Raw genomic sequence first — 22,277 nt, 5'->3', positions numbered from 1 at the left:
CCTCGCCCAGCCTGTTTCCTCTACTGGGAAACAAGCCTATTGTTGGGAATCTCAAGCGCACGAAGCTATGCCACAGCCCTGAAAAGCCACGCGCTGGCAGGAAGCGTGCGATGTGATCGTCAGGTTGTGTTAATTCTGCACACGTCTAACTTCCTTTGCTAAGCTGATCACCCAGGGCTGATGGCCAAAAGGGCTACGGATTCAGGCTCCAGTAGCACATGGAACCAGGTTCACATTCTGGATCTTCTGCTCAAGCAGCAAGTTCCTCACACCCTGCAAGCCCCAGTGTCCTTGCCCCATGAGCGTGCGGTGAGGGTCAGACACGGCGACCCTGACGTGCACTTGGCGCTGGGCTGGTCAGCTCTTATGAGCTCCAGGCAGTCACTGCAATGGTGACTGGCACACGTGCTGGAGGGCAGGCTGCCAGGACCCCTGTGCCTGGAGCACGGCCAGCAGCTCAAATGCAGCCGATGCTCTCGGCTGATCCTGCAGTCAGGACGCTCGGTATGTAGCATGGAAGCAGCACAGACTCAGAAACCCACAGAATTAAGTTCCCCTCGTTCTAGAGAGCCGTGCGCCTGCTGCCACGTTAACTCCCTCTAGTCCATTCCTTCACCTGCAGAGTGAGCGAGCTGCAGCCGGTGGCCTCTAAGGTCCCCGTGAGCCATCCAGTGCTACCACCTTGACCCAGACAAGCAGCCTTCACACAAAGTGACAGACGACCAGGCAAGGGGCTACCCACCAACACCCCTCCCCGTCTCACCCCCCGTGAACTGTGCCCTCGCATCCACTCCAGCTGAAAAACAATGAAGCATGGACACAAGCGGACAGAACAGAGCAGACACGGGAAGAAAGGCACACATTTGACCTGGCAACTTGTTTTAGGCCTTGGTAGGCCAAGCCGAGCTCTCCATCTTCATTCAAGTATCCCCAGTCCTCAGCCTTGCTAGAAATAAAGGACAGAAAAACAGGGCGTCCAGTGTAGAGGGACAGAGAGGGCAGCAGAGAGACTACAGCCAAGGTGTGGAAAGGCAGGAGGGTAGGCTCCAGAACGCCCAGCTCCCCTCCTTTCCCTCCCATCACCAGCACCTCCTCCTGTGGGGTCACTGATCACCCCAGGCCGGAAAGCACGCTCCTGAAGACAGAGCAGAGGCTGGCACTTGCTCTGCTTATCTGCAGCATGGGCAGGGCAGGGGCATTTACCTGTTCCTGGAGCCAGACCTGAGCCCTGGCCACACCCCTGCCCCCACGCAGCTCTGTGACCTGGGTGCACGCCCAGAGGCGAGGCCAGCCCGAGAGCAGCAGGAACCTCTGTCTCCCAGCCCACCTGCCCGTCTCTCCCGGGAAGACCCTGATGCACTTGGTTCCAGACAGCCCTGAGAAGACGGCCCCTCCAAACACCCAGCCTGTCTGCTGCAGCCCATCTCTGGGGCACGGACCAGCCTTCTCTTTACCCTAGTTCTGCCATTTATAAAATGGTAATAACGTTGCTGGTTTCTCTTAGTTCCCCAGGTGTGAAAATGAGAGAGCGTTTGGAAGCAGAAGTGCTCTACATATTCCTGTGGCTGTTCTCAGAGCCCTCAACACTGGCTTCTTGCTCCAAATTTGAAAACACAAGACACAGTTGCAAAGACCGAAAAAGAACTCTATAAACTATGAAAGTTAGCAAGTGAAAATGTTCTGAACTTGGAGACTAGTACTCTTAGAGGGGCTGTGATTGGGTGGGGAGGTGTGTCTATACTCCCCTCCAGAAATCGAAGCAAAATTCAGTGTATATGTTTTTCTAGGGAGACGATAAATTCTCCAGTCACCCCAACTCCAAAATCATCCCTGCATAATACAATTTACATTTCAACCAGAACACTCTCCATAACAGGAAAAGCAACTCTGTCTTCAAAGCACCTTTGCAGGGAGCAGCCCTTGTTGGAAAGGATGTCCTCGCTGTCTGGGCTCCAGGAATCACGTCCTAATCCTCCTGCCCTGCCAGCCTGCCCACTGCTGTCCTCCCTTGCTGCTGGGATTCAAGGACTTGGAAGAGGGACAAACCCACCAGTGTCATTTCCAGGTGTGGGGCAACTGGGGCACTGGTTCCTCTGGCTTCCCTTCCCCGAGGCAGAGGCTCATTTCTATACTTAACTCGGTTTCACAGGCTATTAATTCCCTATTGTACCCTGGGTTTGCTGGGAACTGAATTATTTTAAGATATAAGAAAAGCTATTTTTATTTTATCACCATCATCATTATTGCTGCAAAGGAAGACAAATCCAGGGAATTAAGCATCCCCTGGGAATACCTATACTTAGGTCTGGGTGCCTGACAACCATCTGGATGAACAAAAAGGGGGCTGATAACAGCGATGGTCCATGAAGATCAGAAAGATAAGCACACTCGCTTGTCAGGACCAAGTTCCCAGTTTCCTTCTTCCCTTTAAAAAATGTTAAAATATCACCTGTGTTCCTTTTTCTTATTCATCTCATTTCTTATCTTCACCCAAGATGATTTAAAATGACTAAATCTTGACTCAGTTTTGGCATTCAGAGATTCACCTTCATTTCCTTCTCTCCCTCCTCTTGAAATAAACTGAATTTCCTCCTGGGGGCCTGCTAAAATACCCTCACCTTCCGATCACCTACACAGTGGGCTGGGGGCAGCCCAGCCTGGGAGTCTGGCCTTCGGATTCTACCTTGACTCAGTTACAGGCCCGTCGTGTGCCTGAGTAGCTCAGTTTTCTCATCCACAGAAAGAGGGGCCAGATGAGAAGATCTGGGAATCAAAGCCCTGGGAAGTCCTCACGTCGTTCGGTGACACTCCTGCAAACAGGTTCATGCTGCACTCCCAGTGCCCACTACTGACAACTTTCTGGATGCACTTGCTGTTTTTAGCAATTTTAAATAAATGCTTAATGATTGATCAACATTCAGGAAGAGAGACAGGTAGCCAGGGAAAAGGCCAGCTCCGGTTTTACAAGTGCCCACAGAGGCACAGGTAATAATAGTGGCTACAACAACACTGATGTTTACTGCATGCTTATCATAGGCAGGCACTGCTCTGAGGGCTTTGCACGGACTAACTCGCCTAACCTCAGTCACCCTATGTGGTAGGCTGCTAAGACCGTCCCCAGTTCACAGGTGAGGAAACCGAGCACTGAGCAGTTTGAAGTTTCCCTAAATAGCTGTTAAGCGAATGGAACCCCCGTGCACACTCTCAAGTGCTCGGCTGCACTACCTCGGGGGCCCTGCTCTGTCCTGTGTCCCGGGGCCCTGCTGCCTCCCTCAGTCACTCTCTTTTGCCTTAACCCTGCGTAGCTCCTCCTTGAGGAGGGACCAGAAGTGGGAAAGTCCTGGAATTTAGTCCAGGCTAACGTCCAGGGAAATCTCCTTTTAGCCAATATGGTAGTGGTCACATTCTCCCACCCAATCTCTGCAGTGCCCGGCTTGGGTTCCATGTCTTAAATGACAGGGCATGGGGCCCACTGTCACGTGCGTCCACCAGCTGGGCTGAGTAAAGTTGGCAGATGGGGCAAACAGCTGGAGCAGCCCCTCTGCTACTACTCAGATGGGCTCACTTGGCACCTGCTTCCGTTTCAACGAGAAAAGCCGCTCCCAGCCAGTCCTTCCCTCTCCTCCTGTCAAACCTCCCAGGGATGCTCCCTTCCCCAGTGCTTTTCAGAGAACCCGGGTTCTGGATGCCCCAGGGGTGCTCACTGGAGTCTCGCTGATGCTAACAGCAGGCTTCCTCGGAGCATGGGACTCACCGAGTCTGCTCCTCCTCATTTTTCTCCTATAAAAACCAACACCCTGAGGCTGAGCGCAAGGTCAGTGCCTGAGGAGTGGCCCTCGCGTACCAGGCTGGGCAGGGCTCCTTCCCCGTCGCCTCCTCCAGGCACAGTGACCGCAAGGCGGGGCTTACCTGTTCGTCTGGCAGACCCCATGATAGGCCTCGATGGCGTCTTCCTGATCCACGTGCTTTTCACTGTTAGGCCAACTTGTTCTGGCATTGATGTTTGGCTCCTAGAACGTCCCAGATTAAAAAATAAATAACTCTGGTTATACAAACAATTGTCATGAAATGACTTTATACACAGAGGGAGAAAAACGAGCCTTTGGGAAAAGACAAAGGCACCAGAAGATTTCACATAACAGTGGTTAATCCCCGGCAGGAACGTGACTTTTAAAAATCACATTGGGAGAATCAGGGAGAATCACAGTCACAGTCAGAGGCCCGGCTGTGAAAGGCAGAGAGGGTGGAGGGGAGGCTGGGGGAGGCGGGGAGGGAGAGGCAAGGATGGTGTCCCTGGAGGAGAAAGCTCCCCGAAGGCAGAGGAGATGACTGAAACCTGTCTTAGTTTGGAATTCTGCACACTCAGTGCTGCCCACCTGCCCCAGCTCCCCTGCCCCCTGGGCCCAGGCCCAGAGCGGCCCAGGTGGCCTCCGGCCCCTCCCGCCTGCTCCTCAATCTGTGCAGGAGGCGGAAACATTAGGAACAAACGCTAAGTTGGACTTGTCACCCCGGGAGAGCTGAGAGAGAGGGAAGACTTTCTTTACCTGGGAAACAAAGTAAATAGCAAGGGGCAAGACCTGAGGTGAAAAACCAGGCCAAGGGGGTTGCTTAGGCCGTGGCCCAGGTTTACTCTAATTCTGAGCCTCATTCCTTTGGAACATGTTCCTATTGAGTAACTTCAGAAGATCCTAGAAACTTCCAGCAAAGTCTCCTGTGAAAAGTTATGCTGGGAGGACAGCAGGTACCTTGCTCTACTTTTAGAGGAGACTCTAAAAGACGCTGCTATTTTAGGCTGAAGGCCCTCCTGCGTAAAGAAACCTAAGAAACACACCTCTCCCCCCACCGTGGCCCCAATGCCCCGCCCGCGGCCCCCTCTCCTCACCGAGCCCTTGCCAGCCCGGCGGCGCTGGTCGGCACTCACGATCTGGCTCCTCAGGATGAGCACCTCCTCCTTGCGCACCTCCAGCTCCTCGTGGGCCACCTTGAGCTGGTTCAGCAGGAGGCAGTAGCTGTCATGGGTGTCGTGGGCGGCGCTGTGCTCTGAGGCCTGGTCGGCCACGGCTTTCCTCAGCTCGTTCAGCTCATTCTTCAGCTTCTTGTTCTCCGACTCCAGCTCCTGCCTCTGGAAGGCAGCCCGGCGACATACTCACTCCCTGGAGCCCGGGCACCGTCCCCGGGGGGGCCTCCTCCTCCACCTTCCTTAACCACCTGCCCTGTCCACCTGGGGAGCTAAGAGCAACCTTCCCGTGTTAACGACGGGACACACAGTATACGTTCTGACTGTGTCAGCAAGTGGTCAAAGCTGGGGCCTGGACTTGAACCCAGACCCCCAAGTTATGGGTGCCAAGGATCTGACATGAGGCCTGTATGGTCGCAATCCTCTAAGCGATTCAGTGGGGTTCGTATTTCTAGGTGTATTTGGCTATGAAACCCTTCTTTGTGGAAGTGCTAGGTTAACAATTTTAAACATTGTTAACACAGGACTTCCTGGAACCCTAATATGTTAATGTATTTTTTGACTTTCCAAGAGAGAGTATAAAACGCCTGATACCCTAAACTTATCTGTCTAGAGAGGCCTCCCTGCCCCTCTCCTCTAAGGAGCGTCACATGGACTCGTGTTCTGGAGAACAGACCAAGAGCATCGTTTTGGTCATACGGAAAGCCGCCAATTGCCAGTGCTAGCAGAGAAAACACTGCCTGTATACAGAGCCAAAAATACCATTGAAACTCAGTTTTGGAATGTATTTAACATTTTCTAGGTAAAATATTTAACTTTGTGTTTGAGATGAAGTCAGATAATTTAAAGTCTAGTAATTACACATAAATTGCTGACAGGGCCCTGAAATATATGGGATTCAAAATTTCCCACAGAAAACCAAGAACATGGAAAACTGGGCACTGGTTACACATTCATCACAGCCACAGGATCACAAAGCTAGGAGATCACTGGGTATAACCCCTTTACTGAACGAACGAGGAAGCTGAGGATGGAGCAGAGAAGGCTCACAGTGAGTTCAGAGGCTGGTCCAGGGTCCTTCCCACTACTGCACCACACACATGGTCATTTCTGGGAGATTTGGGACCAGACATGGAGACAAGTGATCCTGCAGAAATGAGAAGGGCCCTGGGGTGTGGTGATTACTGGTGAGTCTAGTTATTAAGTTCAGGAGTTGAGACTCCACTCAGAGCCTGGGTGATCTTCCTTCTGCTGCAGTGTGCCCTCCCAGGACAAGCCAGCACTGCCTGGGGAAGGAGCACTGGGTTGGGAGGCAGGAGCCCTGGGTCCTCACTCTGGTCCTCACTCTGGTACAACTTTGTGCCCCTGGAACCTCTGCTTTCTCAGGTGTGGTTCAAGGAACTGAGACCAGATGGTGGCTGAAGTTTCCTCTGGCTCCGACCAGAGTTGAGTGGGCATCAGAATCCCCAGAGGGTGTGTTAAAACCCAGACTGCTGGACCCGCCCCAGAGCTGCTGATTCAGCAGGTCTGGGCTGAAGCCCAAGAATCTGCATTTCTAGCATGATCCCGGTGATGCCGCTGGTCCCAGGACCCCTCTTAAGAGAACCACTGGGATAGACCATTTTGTCATCTTTAAAATGAGGGGTGAGATTGATGCCCCAATAGCCTGTAACAAGATCCCGTGTTCCTTTTCTTCCTCTGGGGCTAAGCCTCCCTCAGGAAAGGCAGCTGAAGGATGGCGTACAGAAAGCCCTGTAACAGGCATTTATCACAGCAAGAGACTCCCCTGCCCCTGGGAAGGTGTTAAATCTTTTAAATATCACATGAGAAGTAAGTCTAATCAATAATTCAAAAGAGAAAAACCTACCTAGCACCCTCTTCTTATACCATTAGTGTGGCCCTAGTTGTTCAAAAAGCTGTGGGAATGACTCAGGGCTGTTCTCCTGAGCAATACGGCTGTTACCAGAGTTATCTGCAGTCCTGTAAGTGGGACCAGGCTGAGTGGCCCTGGCACACTGGAGAAATTCCCAACTCCCAAGTCTCTGGGGAAGAGGACAGGGGAGTGGGAATGCTCCATCTAACGCCCCTTTTCTGTACATCCCCACGCCCGCCCGCCCGCCCGCCGCATCGCTGCGGTAAATGCAGGCCCGCTTGTCCTCAGACCCGAGGCCTTCCCCCCTCCACCCAGCCACCTCCTGCTGGACACGCTGGGAGAGCCCTCGGCCTTACATATCTCCATGCTGGTCTGGATTGTTTTTCAAAGTGAGTCCATTCCACCGGCACATTTTACTCTAACTGAAACTGTATCAGGTAGGTAAGATACACGTGCCATAATAATAAATATATATTTGCTCTCTGGCTCTGGTTCCTGGAAGAGCTTCTTAAACTCTTGTAACCTCCTAGTGTTAGAGGTGAGAGGAACATCTTCTATTATATTTGGTCTTAGTCCCTGGTTCCTGGCACAGAGCTCCTAAACCCTTGGAATTTCCTGAGTGGTGAGGTGAGGGAAGTGTCTTCTGTTATTCATCATAAGCCCCTTTCAACCACGCTGGAGTTTATGCTGAGGTAACTCTTGGAGGATGGGGGCTTCCAGAGGACCCAAGCCTGGGGTTAGAGCCCTGCAGCCTTCAGCCCACCCATCGACCTTAGGAAAAGGGAGGAGGAGGGCAGAAGATGGAGTTAAACGCCAACGGCCAATGATTTAACCCATCATGCCTGTGTAACCGGAACCTCCACAAAACCTCTCAGTGACAGGGTTTGGGAGCTTCCGGTTGATGAACACGTGGAGGTGCCTGGAGAGGGCTGGACACTCCGAGTCCCCTCCCACATGCGTCACACCCCTTCCATCTGGCCTTTCCTGAGTTGTACCCTTCACAGTAAACCAGTAATAGTAAGTAAAATGTTTTCCTGAGTTCTGTGAACCGTTCTAACAAATTATCAAATGTGAGGAAGGGGGCACGGGAACCCATGATCGTAGCAGAGTCCTGGGGACCCACCGATGTGATTGGCATCTGAAGAGGTGGCAGTCTTGTGGGGCTGAGCCCCTAACCAGCAGGGTCTGTGTTAACCCTCGGAAGTTTGTGCCACCATTGAATTTAATTGTAGGACTCCTAGTTGGTGTCCACAGAGAACTGGAGAATTGCTTGATGTGGAAAACTCATACATTCTGTGTCAGGGGTGTTCGGAGTAAATACAAATTTTCCTTCATTTCAAAGATGAAGAAACTCAAGTGCGGGAAGGGGAAACTGTGGGCTTACGGCTCCACTTATTCGTAGACGGAAGCTCAGGACTGGACTTGCTGTCGCCCCGCACCATCATCCGTCCTCCGTAGGGTGAGTTAAGGAAGCTTGTCTTCCAAGAATCTTACCTTCAGACTATTGTAGGCTAGATCTGCATCCTGGTCCAAATCTAAGTCACTACTTGGCTGTTCCGCCTGCGTGGAAGAAGAGGCAGAGAGGTGAGCACGGGCTGCAAGGCAGCTGCTCCACAGGACGATTTCCCGCCACGGTCAGGACGCGCTTGTTTTGCCCTTGCTTGTGCCCGGCACTCCCGCCCTCTGTATGTCTGCCTCCCTCCTGCCAAGATGCAGCTCACTACCTCAGGCCACCACGGAGCTCCCTCCTGCCTGCCCACATCCCCTGCATAACTTTATTCACACGATCTTCACAAGTACCTACAGGTTGAACACAAATAACACTGTGTTATGGGTTGAACCACGTCCCCAAAAAGATACACCAAAGTCCTAACCCCTGGTACCTGTGAATGTCACCCAGTTTGGAAATAGGGCCTTTGCAGATATAATCAAGTCAAGATGAGGGCATTAGGATGGTCCCTAGTCTGCCGTGACTGGTGTCCTTATAAGAATGGGAGAAGACACGCACACAGGGAAGACCCCCCCCGCCCACCCCGTGAACTGAAGACAGAGGCAGAGCTGGGAGTCACACAGCTGCAAGTCGAGGAATGCCAAGGGCCGCCAGCAGTCCAGACACTCAACGAGAGGCATGGAGCAGATCCTCCCCAAAAGCCTTTAGGAGAGCACGGCCCTGTTGACACCTTAATTGTTGGCTCCTGGTCTCCAGAACCATGAGAGAATACAGTTATGTTGTTTTCAGCCATCTAGTTCGTGGTACTTTGTTTCAGTAGTCCTAGGAAACCAGCACCGTTAGACTTGTGTGCTTATTAGGAAGGTTAACATATAATAATGATGTACTTGTTACGAGGTTTAAGAGCCCCTCTTAGTTATTTTTTGGCAGCGGGGGGTGGGGGGGAACGTGTGTGTGTGCACACTTCACAGCTCCACAGCTGGTGGGTGTGGAGAGCAACAACGGGAACACCAGCCCATTAGGACTCAGCCGAGCCAATGACTCCTATCATTGTTTGGCAGCTATTGGCTTGACTTGTCCAATGAGAAGGGGTAGAAACACCTTCACAAATGGTTAACTGCTCGGGGTGATTTCAAGTGGTGAGTGATAGTCCCTGAATAAGATGGGTTTTTGGGGCTAAAATCTGACAGTGCTTAATTAGGTATCCACAGTGCTAGCAACCTGAAGTCCAGCTGTGGATGGATTCGGTGGGTCCCAGGCTTGGAGACTGGGGCTGGATCCAGGTCGAGGACTGTGACACCGGCTGCACTGTTTCCAGCCTGCAACCTGGGAAAGCGACGCTCCAGGGTACCAGCCTCTGCTTCGCCTCCCACCACCCCCAGTGGTCGGGGATGTGACTGCTCAGGGTCAGCTCATAACCCGCTGGCCTGGGGAGAGGCCTGCACCTGTGTTCTACGTAGCATGGGCTTGCCGCACGACCATGGATTACTGTTGAGTGCATTAGGTTCTTGGAAAATGGAGATCGTCTATCCAAATCTGAGGAGCTGTATTAGGGTGGACCAGCAGTTATGTTTCTAAGTGGACAGCCCACTGGAATCCCCGATAGCCGTGGTGACTTTGCCAGGCCCGGGGAAAGGGAGCCAGATGGCTGGGAAGTCAAACACATGGATGGACTGTCCCAGAGGCCCCACCTCATGACAGGCTAGGTGACTCCCTCGCTGACAGGCTCCCTACAGACCTCCCTGTCATTCCTCATCCAGAGCCTGGCCTCTCTCTATAGCCAAGACCTGGGCCATATCGCTCCAGACCAGAGACCTAGGTGGCTCAGAATTTCTCTTGGGACCCAGGGCAGATCCAAGAACATGATCTCTGAAAGCTCAGTTTCAGGGTTTCTGCAGAGGGATTCCATACTCTCCTCTGGCCCACTTCTGCCTTTCTTACCAAACTCTGGCAGAAACAAGGTCATTCTTCTTAAACAGAGATCCTCAATGCACGTTACAGGGCTGTGAGCCAAGCCTGCGGTTCTAACTTTTGCTTGGTGATTATTTTTTAATGAAAGATATACCCCTTTTTATCCGGTTTCGAGACAAGCAGAAGTCCTAAAGCCAAGATTCCAAAATTATTTGGCATTTCTGCAGTGGGGAGCCTGGAGAGTGAGCCTTCAGGGACAGCTGGGCGGCCAGGAACTTTCACGTCAGGCATTGTCTGACGTCTGTGCAGCTTTTCATCTATTTGATTTGTGCTCGCCTGTCAGGGCAGATTCTCTTCTAATTGAATGAGTCATTTATAAACCTAATCCTTTCACCCTCCATTCTGAATCTAATCCACCTGAAAGATTTAAATCCATCAGCAAGATTTACCTCCCCACTTACTGCTCAGGAAAAACCCCAAGAATTTACCAGTAATACCGATCAACATCTGTATCACATTTGATTGGAAAGGGAAGTTGGGTGTTACAAAAGGAGAAAGTGTGTAGGGGTGGGGTGGGGGTAGGGCTGAGGATGCAGGGAGGGGGTCAAACCCCACAAGGGGTAACTCAAGTCTGAGAACAGACCCAAGGCCTTTCACAAACCCACAGTGAGGTCAGCTAATGATGTGAGCCATGTCCGAAACGGCCTCATATCCCATTAGAAGCAGTCCTCATAGCAAGTGGAGGACCACTTGCTCTCTATTCCTACAGCACCAACCTGTTTGTACTCAATCTGGCATTTATCTGAGCGCTACCAATGTTATTTTTTATTCTTCACCCGTGTTATGTCTGGTCCTCCTGACCTAGATTACACATTCCTCGAATTTATAATCTAGTCAATGGGGGGATTTCTCTTCTGTTTGTATCTCCCTCATTTAATAAACACTTTGAACACCTACTATGAGTCCGGCACCAGCACAGTGCTGAGCATAGCATAGGTGCCCAACGGGTCCTTGGGATGGAGTGATACATCTGGGGACACTAAGGTTTCAAAAAATATCTTTTCAAGACCCAAGATACTGATGATAATTTAGATTGAGGAGAGGCTGCAGTCCTGGGTGACTGCAAACTTGGTCTGCCCCTGACCCAATGGGACTAAACTCAAGTCCACACCAGATTCCAGGTACAAACAGGCATTGATTTTCTCTAAGATTTGACTTTCGCCTATATAGTCGACCCTTGGATCACATGGGTTTGAACTGCACAGGTCCACTTATTCGTGCATTTTTTTCAATAGTAAATACTACAGCACTACACAATCTGTGATTGGTTGAATCCTCAGATGCAGAACCAGGGCCAACTATAAGTCACAGGTGAGTTTTCAACTGTGCAGAGGGTTGGGCGCCCCTAGCCCGAGTTGTTCGAAGGTCAACTGTGTTTATACTCTAATTACACCCTGGTTCTCTTTGCAAGTGGGTGACAATGACACAGGCTCCCTGCTGGCTTCACCACTGGAAATTCTTTGCCCTGAAGGTACTGGGGAAGCTGACTCCTGTCCGACTGGCGTGATGTGGGCACTTGCAGAGAAGATTCAATACGCCATCAAGACAAGATGAAGCTCTTCCCTGAAACCCAGCCCCAGCATGACCTCTCGTGGTCACACCTGACCCCGTGAGCCCTGGCAGGAGTGAGCTGGGTCATTCTGACGCCAGCACCCTCAGAGTGCGGCCCTGTGGGCTCGCAGCTCCTTCACGCACCGGGATTTTCTTGCTGTCCTGCTGTTCTTTCTTCTCCAGTTGCACCTGCAGTTTCTTCCTCTCCTGCTCAAGCTCTCGCACCCTCTTCTGCAGCTTCAGGAAGACTGTCAAGTCCATGGCTGCCTTCTCCAGGCCAATTTCCTTCCGAGGAAGACAGGGGAGCAGGAAGAAGAGGTTTTAATAGCACAGATGCCTTAGGGAACACACGGCACCCTCATTGTCAGCTGTCTCCGTCGGCCATCTGTCCTCCCTCTCCCTCCCAAACATCAATCCACGCCTCTGAGACAAAGCCAATGCCAACCAACTATCATTCTCATATTAAAGTTGGTGCTCCAGGCTCATTTTCTGTCTACATAACATCTGAGTCTCAGCCACTTATATTCCTCCTGTGTGAGCCACCTAAGATGACCAATCATATACTCTAGGAACAAATGGATAAAGACACAGCCTTTTTATTTGGAAGTTAAAAAAGAGCTCATTTCTGGAAAATGGTCTCACACAGAGAAGTTGTCAAACTCAGGATATAATGCTTCCTGATGAAGGATCAACGTGCTTACTAATCACCGTTAAATGTGCTGTCGAACACCACTTGACTGCACCTTGAATCAAAATCAACGCTTGTCCTGCCAGGGAACCCATTTATCCAACAGATCCTGCAGCATCAATTTCCCAGTAGATTTCTTCCTTCAGATTCATGCCTGGGTTTGTCCTCCAGGGTCTGTCACGTGTGCGTGTGCATGGACAAACATGTGTATCGGCACAAGCATATCCACATGGATCTTAAAAGTACATGTTTGTACATAAGGGACAACATAATTTGGTTCAGCCAGCACTTAACGAATGCTTCGTACTTAGCCAGCACTGGGCTTGCTGCTCTGGCCAATCCCAAGAACCAGCCTCAGCTTCCCGGAAGAACATAAATCCACTGATGGACGTGCTTATGTCTGCACGTAAACCGTCACATATACAAACACCTGGGTGGTGCATCTGGAGTTCAGGCTGACCGAAGCCTCTGGGACCCAGACTTAGGAGACTGCAAAGCAAAACCAAGGGCCTTAAGCCAGCATTTATTAAATGCTTACTAAGTACATACAGCAGGCAGCAAACCACACCAAACTGTACAGCAGACAGACCTTTACCTGGAGGACCTCCTTTTCTATCCTTCCACCCTTTATTCTATCACTCGCCATCTCTCACCATCCTTCACTTCCCTTTACAGCACTTAACAGTACTCGCAATTGTATTATAAGCTTCTTCCATCAACTGATTAGTGTCTAACTCTCCATCAGACATGCTCCACGAGGGCAGGGACCTTCTCTGGCTCGATCACTGCTGTTTCTCCAGTACCCACCAGCAGTGCCTGGCACAAGGATGTGATCAAAGCACATTTGTTTTTATAACAGTCCCTCTTCCACATCTATCTTCAAGTGCTTCATACAGTTTTACGTGCTTGTGATTTTCTGCTTTTCAAATGCCAGAGGAAAAACTGTGTGTCTATGTACCTTTGATAAAATTACACACAGACTATAAAGACCACCGTGTGACTAGAGGCTATTACCGACAAAGATACATTTCATTCAGCAAGTATCTGTTGCTTCAAATATTTGTTGCTGTCCTCTGAGTTTTAGCCAGCTTCTAAGTCAGGAAGGGAAATTTTCTTGTTGATATTACTATATGTGCTGTGATACTAAATGGGAATGATAAATTATATCTCTTTTAATGACTCAGATGTTCCAGCTATTTCACCTCTCTGTAACAGGTCCTCAGTTTTGCAAGAGGAATCAGGGATCTTCCTTTATGGAGAGTGGGAACAATAATGTATTGCCTTGCACAGTAAATATTAACTCCAGAGAACCGTCTATAAAGTCCGCCGCAGTCCGAGTGACCCTGCTGTCAGGAATGAGCCCGGGGAACTGTGGTCCCAGAAACAGAACAGCGCTGGTGGGGGAAGCTCCACACAGGTCACAGACCCTCCCTCTGGAGCACAGACAACAGCCAAGAGCCTGTCTTACTCACCTCCACCTGTTGGAGGGCATCTTCTGTGTCTCCGACCTCAGATGTCGAGATGGAGGGGTAATTAGAGTCAGATTCTAAGCTACTCTGGTTTGATGGGTTCCGCCTGTGGCCTGGGATTTGCTGTTTAGGGAGAAACATGTGAAAACACATAATGAACTAATGTTAACAAGAACTATTATTTTTCAAATAACAGTAGACTCTAGAATTGGACTTTGCCTCCTTTGTCAACAAAAATAGGTACCACTGTTTCTTGGAATGATGGCTAAACAGAGCTGTTCCCACGAGAAATTTCACCTACAGTTCTTACATCCGTCCAGCTAAGCAACAAAATGACACTTGGAAGAGAACACAGTTCTACAGTGGGTCTGTGTTCCCTCTAAATGAAATGCAAATCCGTAACATTGGGCCAATTTCTCTGAAAAGTCCTGGGGAAAAGACCCTTAACCCCCGAACAGCCTGAAGTACACAGACAGTCCTGTCACCGCCTCCCTCTTGAAGAGAACACTGCACACCGGCCCCCCAAGGCCCCTGCTTCAACCTGCACTCCACCAATTCTGTTTCTGAAAATAGTAAGCATATTAGAAAAAGAGCTTATCATTCATACTGTTCACTTAAAAATTACTCTTTTCCCCCCTTGCATCTGATTGGGCGCTGAGAGTAAAAACTGATCTTGGTAGGAAAGTTTTAGACTTCTATATATGTTCCTACTCAGCTTCTCTTCCTGGTTCCTATGCAATTAACTTATTCAGTTTCGTCTGAATACGCCTTTCTGGAGGGAATAGTTACACGGGGTAAAAAAGGATGACAAATCTTGAAACATGAAAACGTTCCCCTGTATCTGCGTGGCATCGAGGATTAGGAGAAACCGTCAGACCCTTGCAGCTTGTGCTCCCCATACCACTCCTGTTTCCACACAGGGATTCTCCCAGAATAGGAAACAAGAAAGAGAACACATTTACGTGGGTGGAATTCTCCTTCAAGTCCTAACCGAGATCTTCATAAGACCCCAAAGGTGGGAAAGGAGCTGCCCTTGGGAAGGACTCACTGCCCAGCTACTTGCTTGTGTGAGAACCACCCGCGGGAAGGGTGACAACTGACACGGGGAGGCGACACTGTTCGTGCCGCACCGGTCACCGAGCATCGCTGTGCCAGACGGCACTGCAGGGGCAGCGGCGCGAGGACAAGGGCTGCAAAGCCGGTGGGCGGGAGAACCGCCCTCCTTGCCTTTATGATGGTCATCTCGTCCCGAAGGTTGTCGTATCTCTGCTCCAGCCGGGAATATTCCTTCACGAGGTTCTGGTACCGGGAGCGTTCCTCCTCCAGCTCCTTCTTCATGAGGAGGTTTTCCTGGACGGAGCTCTGGGCAGATTCATCTGGAAAGCAAGCGCACGGAGCTGCACTTTTGCTTGGCACAGCTTCCACTCGAGCGTGACCACTCGTGCCTTCTGACTAAACTCTTGTTAAAAGGCTGCCCACAACAAGCTCACAACACAGATACTTGGCGAGTTTATTCAGCGACCTCACCCTCTGCAGAGCCCAGGGAGGTTTGCTCCCAAGGCTTGGCTGCAGTCTTCGGAGCGGGGAAGGCCCACTCTGCCCCTAGGGGCTGGGGAGAGAAGCCGGCCGCACACACGACAACTCGCTCGGCTAACAGGCCAGACTCTCTCTTACAACAACTGTCATAGCAACTGCTGGCAGCAATGCCGGAAGAACCCAGGTTCTGTTCCAGCGTTTCTTCCTTATTCCTGGTCTTTCAGGTTCTTGTGCAGAGAGATTAAAGGAGATGCGAGGAGATAAGGCCACAGGTTAGGTGGGGGGAAGGAGGGAAGGCAAAAAGGTAACATGGGTGGGCTTTTCTCCCACCAAAACTTATGATTCATATCAGTGGAAAGAAACAATTTTTAAAGGGAAATTTAAGACAGTTAAAGGCCATGCTGGGTGAGTCTGTGCACTCAGGTGATTAAAACTCCTGAAACCAAATGTCGGCAGCGGGATCTTAAAGATCACCCTTCTTTTTCATCTCTCTCCTGTTGAAACCCTTTCCCCACTGCAGCATCCTGGCTAACTACATGCTTGGTAGAAATCTTTGGGGAAAATTAGTGTGGAAAAGAACTTCAAATCCAAATGAAAAGTCCTGCACTTTGGCACCTACCTTTAGATTGGCACAGGATTTGGTTGTTAAGCTGGTCCTTCTCATCTTTCAAGAGCGCATTTTCTTGCTCCAGGTCTGCAACTCGCTGAAAGAGACAGCAGGGGGAAAAATATTTGCCTGCGAAGCCGGGCAGAGGAAAGGCTCCTTTTGTGAGGTTTGATCTTCAGCTGGTTATGTTTAAATGCTCTTTTTACTAAAGAAAATTGAATCGGCCAAAGCTGCTTTCATTTGGGGATTAAAATTGTACACTGAAAGAAAAATCCCATTAGAACAGGGCAGATGAGTTTACCACTGTTTATGGTTTTACAACGCCCACAAAAACCTCATGAAAAGTCTACGCCAAGCTCATATGCTGTGTTCAGGATCTTACACTGATAACTGGCCTTCTTGTATTTAGTTCCGTGTCTTGGTACATTTTGAGCTCTCATATTTGAGTCTCAGGAAAGCCTAAAGCTCACAATGAAGAATTATCCCTGGTCTTCACCCGCCCCTGCCCGTGTCTGTCTCACTGGACCCGCACAGCTCAGATGCTGGGGAAGGGAAGGAGCCTTGCTATTGACTTTCAACTAGAGTATGTGAATTATGTTCAATGAAGCTGCTATTTTACTAAGCACAGTACCCTGTGCTAGGTGTGGCAAAAGACAAAAAAATGAGGGTCAGACAGGCTCCCAGGTTTTGGTCTGAGTGATAAGCGTAAACAACCTTGCTCCCTTTGGTTGAAGAAATCAGTGCTGGCTATCTTTGGTACATTTTATGACCTACTGGGGAGAGGCTTCTTCCCAACCTGTGTAGAAAGAGCCTCAAAATGCCACCCTCAGTACAATAACAGAACACGTGATAACTAGCCTGTGCACAGTAGCTGAGACTAGATGGTGACCTACCAGAATTGCTACCTAGGAGATTGTGGCATGGAATCCAGGGGGAGAGAGGATCACACAGATCCCAGAGGACCCACCTGCACTCCCCTGAAATGCTGCTAGACCCCGTGGCAGGAAAAGCAGGAAAGGAGGCCCCAGGGATGCTGGCTAAAGGGCAGAAGCCTTGGAGAGGTTTGAATTCCAACTGGTTATGTTTCAATGCCATCTTCCCTTCCTCCTGGCTTTAAAGATAAGCTTAGGGCACCAAGAGGTGAGTTAAGAGAACTGCGCCCCCCAACCCCCAGCATCACGTAGAAAGGGTCAGGAGAGAACTTCAACAAGGCTGGAGTCCAGGAGTGAGGTCTGTTGTTCTCCCCTTAGGAATTCAGAAGGCAGTGACTCCCACTTAGGTGCCTTGGCCCCTCTGGGGAGCTGCTGATAGTCTGCAGGCGGCGTGCTCTCTAAGAATCCTTACAGAGCAGAGCAGACACACAGTACTGGCAGAGGCTTGCAAAAAGCTCCAAGCCATCTGTTAACCCTCCATTAACACGACCCAACTCCTTCAAACTTCAAGGAGGTTTCAATCTCCTTCAAAATGTGGCTCAAAACTACCTTCCAGGACACTGTCCCATCCTGGCAACGGGACACTGCAGCTCCTTTTCAACCTCAGTTCAGATGGACTCAGCTTCCCTCGTCAGCTCACCTGCGGATGTACTGCTGAGAGTTACAGGAATGAGGCTCTGACTAGTGAGTGCAATGCTGACACTACTCTAGGTCGAGAACCACTGGCCTTACGTCTTTATATTCAGCAGACCCCTTCCCACCAAGTAGATTATTACCCCCTTCACGGTCAGGAACTCTCTCTATGGAGAATCAGGCAAAGGACCATGTTCTGCCTCTCCACAGGATATCAAATGAGATAAGGCTGGTAAACATGTATACCCTCATGTAACTAATTATACCAGACTGTTATCTTCGTCGACAATTTATTTTTTATTATAATGAGCACAACTGATGTTTCGTGTCTACAGAGAGTAAACCTGACTTGGTGGTGAGGGCAAAGTATAAAAGAAAAAGCATCGAGAGGGATGCTGTTTTATCATCAAAGGCTCCCACTTGCTGAGCCTAGTTCTGGCCCCGGGGGTGACACAGGGCAAGGTGTCACTCATCTATCAGACACTTCCTGATGCGCTGCTCTGTACCAGGAGCCTTGCCAGGGGGCTAGGGGATGCAAAATGAACAAGACTCAAGGTAGCTGCCCACAGAGAGGGCCCAGCCTAGCAGGGGTGAGGAACACGTGGGTAACAGTGAGAAAACAGGTAAGGGCCATAGCAGGTTTCCGTAAAGCAGGGTTTCTCAGCCTTGGCGCTACGGCCCTGCCCCCTGGCAGACGCTCGGCTACCTCACCCGCTTGCTCAGCCTAGACCAGAGGCCTCAGCAGGACCCAGGGGCCACGTTCCAGGCTGTCACATCATCAGTACCCGGCCCGACGCGGGCACCTAACGCTTGTTGAACGAATGAATTGCCCTGCAGATCCAGTTAAGGAACCTAAGCTTTCCTCATGCAAAAATCAGGACTCCTTTAAAGGGTTTTGTTTTTTGTTTTTTGTTTTTTTAAATGTGTTTATAGTTGACTAAAACATCTAGAAGACATGAGCTTGTTTAATCAAATAATTCAATTCGGCTCAGGAGGCACATACACCACAGGAAAAAAGCACTCTTTAAATTCATCTAATTTGCTGTTATTGGACGCAGTTCACCACCCAATGACCTCACGTCTGCCTTTAAATTAGCTTGGCAAATACTCAAAATAGCTTTCCCTTTTCTAGGTGTACAAGTCAAGTCAAACTGAAAACAACCAACAGAAGAAACCACGTGGTGTGAACCTCTACCAAAAAAAGCCCACCCAGGGTGCAGCCAGAGTGAAGCTCCACCTGGTGCCGCAGTCAGGAGGGCAGGACTCCAGTCCCCCTCGGAGACGCAAGACTGCAACCTCTGAACCAGTGGACCCTGGTGGGTGGCTGTTCAGATCAGGCTGTGAAGTAACCAGACCCTCCATGGAGCTAGGACTTCAATTCCCTAAACCACCTTCTGTGTACACGGGCAGCTCACAGCGCAGGTGGGCACCTGAGACGCCTTCCAGGATCACTCACAGCGCTCACCACTGGCCTCTGAGCACCCTACAGGCAGACAGTGTCCCTCTGAAGCGGAGCGCGTCATCTGCCCAGTAGAGGGCGCATGCCACCACCACGAGGCTGGACCTGAAACCTCCATTCCTCTGAATGCAGGCGAAGATCATGAAGCTTCAATGCAACCACCTGTGATCTAAAATCTCAGCCAAGACTCCAGCTGGCGGGGCGGCCACGGTCATGAGCGTGTACCCACTAAAATCTTCTGTTGTGCGGGCGCCTCGTTTCTTTCCTCCGTCTCCCTCCAAGGCTTTGCTTCCAAAAGACAGGCCTCTGATGAACTCAGCTTTGTTATTCTAAGCCGTTCATCAAAGTGGCATTGGGGAGCTTTGCTTTTCTTCCTGCCTGAGCACTTCTGGAGGGAGGCGCACAGCAGGAGGGATGGGCCCCATCTCAGCTCCACATCCCAGGGTGGGGCAGAGAGTGCTCCCCCAATCACACTTCCCCAGGTGCTGGCCATCCCCAGTCTCCCCAACCAGCTAGCCTACGGAGAGTTTGTTGGCCGACGTGGTGGGTGACAAACTTCTGCAGCCAAATGGCCTTGCTTTTGTTGTCAGGGACGCAGGCTGCAGGGGGAGCCGCTAACAACACAGAACAAGGCAGGTGTGTCCTCTCAGCGTGATAAATAACACCCTCGCCAGCTGTGGGGACTCATTAAACATCATTCAGCAGCTCCGTTTTTTTTTTTGGCGTAGGGGTCTTCTAACTCTTGCAAGGCAACATTTTTGGGAGTGTTTCTTACCTCTAAAAGGTGATTGGCGACAGATCATGAGAACCAACACTGGTGTAAATCAGGCTAGTTTAGTCCCTGGTAAGTTAAATGAAACAAATGCCTCAGCTAAGTAACTGCCTTTACTAGTGATAATGTTTGGGGATACAAATGTAGCTCTGGGCTTTTGGTTTTGTTTTGACTTATTTTTTCAAGTTGGGTTTTTGCACTGTAAAAAGAGCCAAATGCAAGTCTTCTAGTAGAAAGCCACAGCTGGCTGTGGCCCTGAGCAGACCAGGTCCAGCTCGTAACCACTAGGCCACCCTGCATCCTGACAGGTCAGAAGGCTGACATATGAAGGACAGCGATGTCGATAGCCTGGAGCAGGCCTCAAATGCCTGGTTCCGACAGCACAGTTACAGGAAGGCGTTCGGGGTGGGAGGGACCTGGTGTGTGCCGCAGGGACCAAGGGCATCAGACGGACTTGCTCAGCTCTCCGGAGGGTTCACGGCCAATGCTGCCTTCAAGGTCAGAAGATCCTTCCTGATCTGACCTCACCACCTTCCTACCCTTCTCCTTGCTCTCTCCACCTCAGCCCGATGGCCTCCTTGTTGGTCCTTGAACCCACCCAGCCTACTCCCACCTCAGGGCTGATGTACCTGCTGTTACATTTGTCACCTGTTCCCTAGAAGTCCCCATGGTTCACTCCTCACCTCACTCAGGTATCTTCTCAGAGGGAGTCTGAATGAAACACACCTCCCCTGGCCTCAAAGTTTCCCCTCTATCCCTGTACTCTGCTTTATTTCTCTTTATTGCACATAAGGGATAATTTGTATTTGATTCCCATCTGTGTATTCTCCAATAACCCCCAAATATTTACGCTCCCTAAGAATGAGAAGGACTTTTAAAATTGCTTACTTTTGCACCAGTGTGCAGAACAGTGTCTAACAAATACACTCAATAAATAACTACTGAATAAACGAAGGGCTGTGAGCTTCCATGATTTCTGCAGTGAGATAATGTCCTGCCATGAGACAGCATGGGGTCCTCTTTCTAACAACCATCAGCCTCCTTATGAACCATGAAGCCTGCTGATAGCACAACTCTGAGTCTTAACGGGCCAAAGAAGTCCTGTTCTGTATCTTTCGGGGGGAAGACTCAAAACATTCCACTGTGAGAACCCCCCTACCCCCAAAGGCAGATCTTTTTACTTCTATTTGGAAAAACACAAAACCTTTACATTGGAGCTATCCAAGGTAACTATCCGCTAGTGGTTCGGTGGCTGATGACACAATACAACACAGAACCCCAACTGCACCAGCCTGAACTCTCAAGGTCTGCGGGGCTCACAAGTGTCAAGGACCCTCGCTCAGAGCCAGGGACCTAGCTGTGGGCTGCTCCTTCTCACCCACCCACAGCCCTGCTCCGAGCCAGGCCGTGCTGGCCTCACCAGCAGAGCAGATTCTGGATAATGAGCCATTGCCTCTGTGTCAAGGGCAGCCCTGGGACTCATGTCTCTTTCATCAGGGATAGGAAACAGCACAGCTGCACAAGTCCGTCAGCGCAGGGATCACTGATAGCTTTAAGAAGGAACAAAATACACATCCCACAGCTAAAAGGAAAGGAGGCTCCAGGCCGAGGTGCAGACCACTCTGGGGAGAGGCCCCAACAAGGACACCTTTAATAGAACGACTGTCAGCTAACTTCTGCAGCTGATGGGGGTGGGTCATGCCCAGGCTCTGCCCCCAGGGAGGCCTGGCCTCCCACAGTCCAAGGCAGCATGGCCATGTGGCCTGACAATGAGAATGCTGTCAGAAGCGGGGGGCCCCAAGTTTACCAGGATGCCAGTTCCAATACATTTGCTGACAGAAATATCAAATCCATTAATTCAACATCTACCAGCAGCCAGCTCCCTCCCTGCTTCGCCCGTCTCATCAATCTTGTTCAGCAAGGAGCAGGCTGCTGGACGAGCCAGAGAAGAAACCAACTGTCTGATTATTCAGCGTTTGTTAAGACTGGACATGGTACCTTTGATAAATATTAAACCCTGACTAGGCAGAGAAGAACCAGAGGGGGAAAAAGCCAGCCCCTACCTGCCCTACCCCGCAGCCGCCAGAATAAACGTTTGGAAGACCTTAGAGAAAGAGAAAAATTTGCTTCCACTTTTTCTCCTCCTGGAAAAAGATGGACATCGCACTTAATCATTTTACACCAGTTTCTTAAGTTACCAGCTTGGGACTTGCTTATATTTGGAGTCAGGGAAGGTGCTTTTCTCGTTCTGCCTCTGTGCCTGCTATTCCCTTTTTGGCAGTGTCCTTGAATTTTTCTTTTTTCTTGCCAGGACCAAGCTCTCATTGTATTGATATTTAAGACCCAGGTCCAGACTTCAATAGTAACAATTTTTCCAAA

The 22,277-nt window shown here is 50.3% G+C and overlaps 1 protein-coding gene across 5 annotated transcripts in view; it reads right to left on the bottom strand.

Annotated features, from left to right (window-relative positions):
• Nucleotides 1-22,277, bottom strand: part of MYO5B (myosin VB) — a 360,038-nt gene that overhangs the window by 21,218 nt on the left and 316,543 nt on the right. For 2 of the 5 annotated variants that reach the window (XM_082355410.1, XM_082355408.1), the window contains exons 23-30: nucleotides 16,115-16,199; nucleotides 15,187-15,335; nucleotides 13,963-14,082; nucleotides 11,947-12,087; nucleotides 8,325-8,390; nucleotides 4,883-5,122; nucleotides 3,910-4,010; nucleotides 869-946 (exon numbers count right to left, since the gene is read on the bottom strand). In XM_082355410.1, coding sequence (XP_082211536.1) covers nucleotides 869-946; nucleotides 3,910-4,010; nucleotides 4,883-5,122; nucleotides 8,325-8,390; nucleotides 11,947-12,087; nucleotides 13,963-14,082; nucleotides 15,187-15,335; nucleotides 16,115-16,199 — 980 coding nt within the window. The remainder of the gene's footprint in view (nucleotides 1-868; nucleotides 947-3,909; nucleotides 4,011-4,882; nucleotides 5,123-8,324; nucleotides 8,391-11,946; nucleotides 12,088-13,962; nucleotides 14,083-15,186; nucleotides 15,336-16,114; nucleotides 16,200-22,277) is intronic. The other 3 variants (XM_082355409.1, XM_082355411.1, XM_082355412.1) reach the window with 3 other exon arrangements.

Source organism: Balaenoptera borealis, assembly GCF_965194805.1.
Source record: "Balaenoptera borealis genome assembly, chromosome: 14".
In the NCBI taxonomy this organism is placed as follows: Eukaryota; Metazoa; Chordata; class Mammalia; order Artiodactyla; family Balaenopteridae; genus Balaenoptera; species Balaenoptera borealis.
This window is presented reverse-complemented; position numbering and strand designations above follow the sequence as displayed.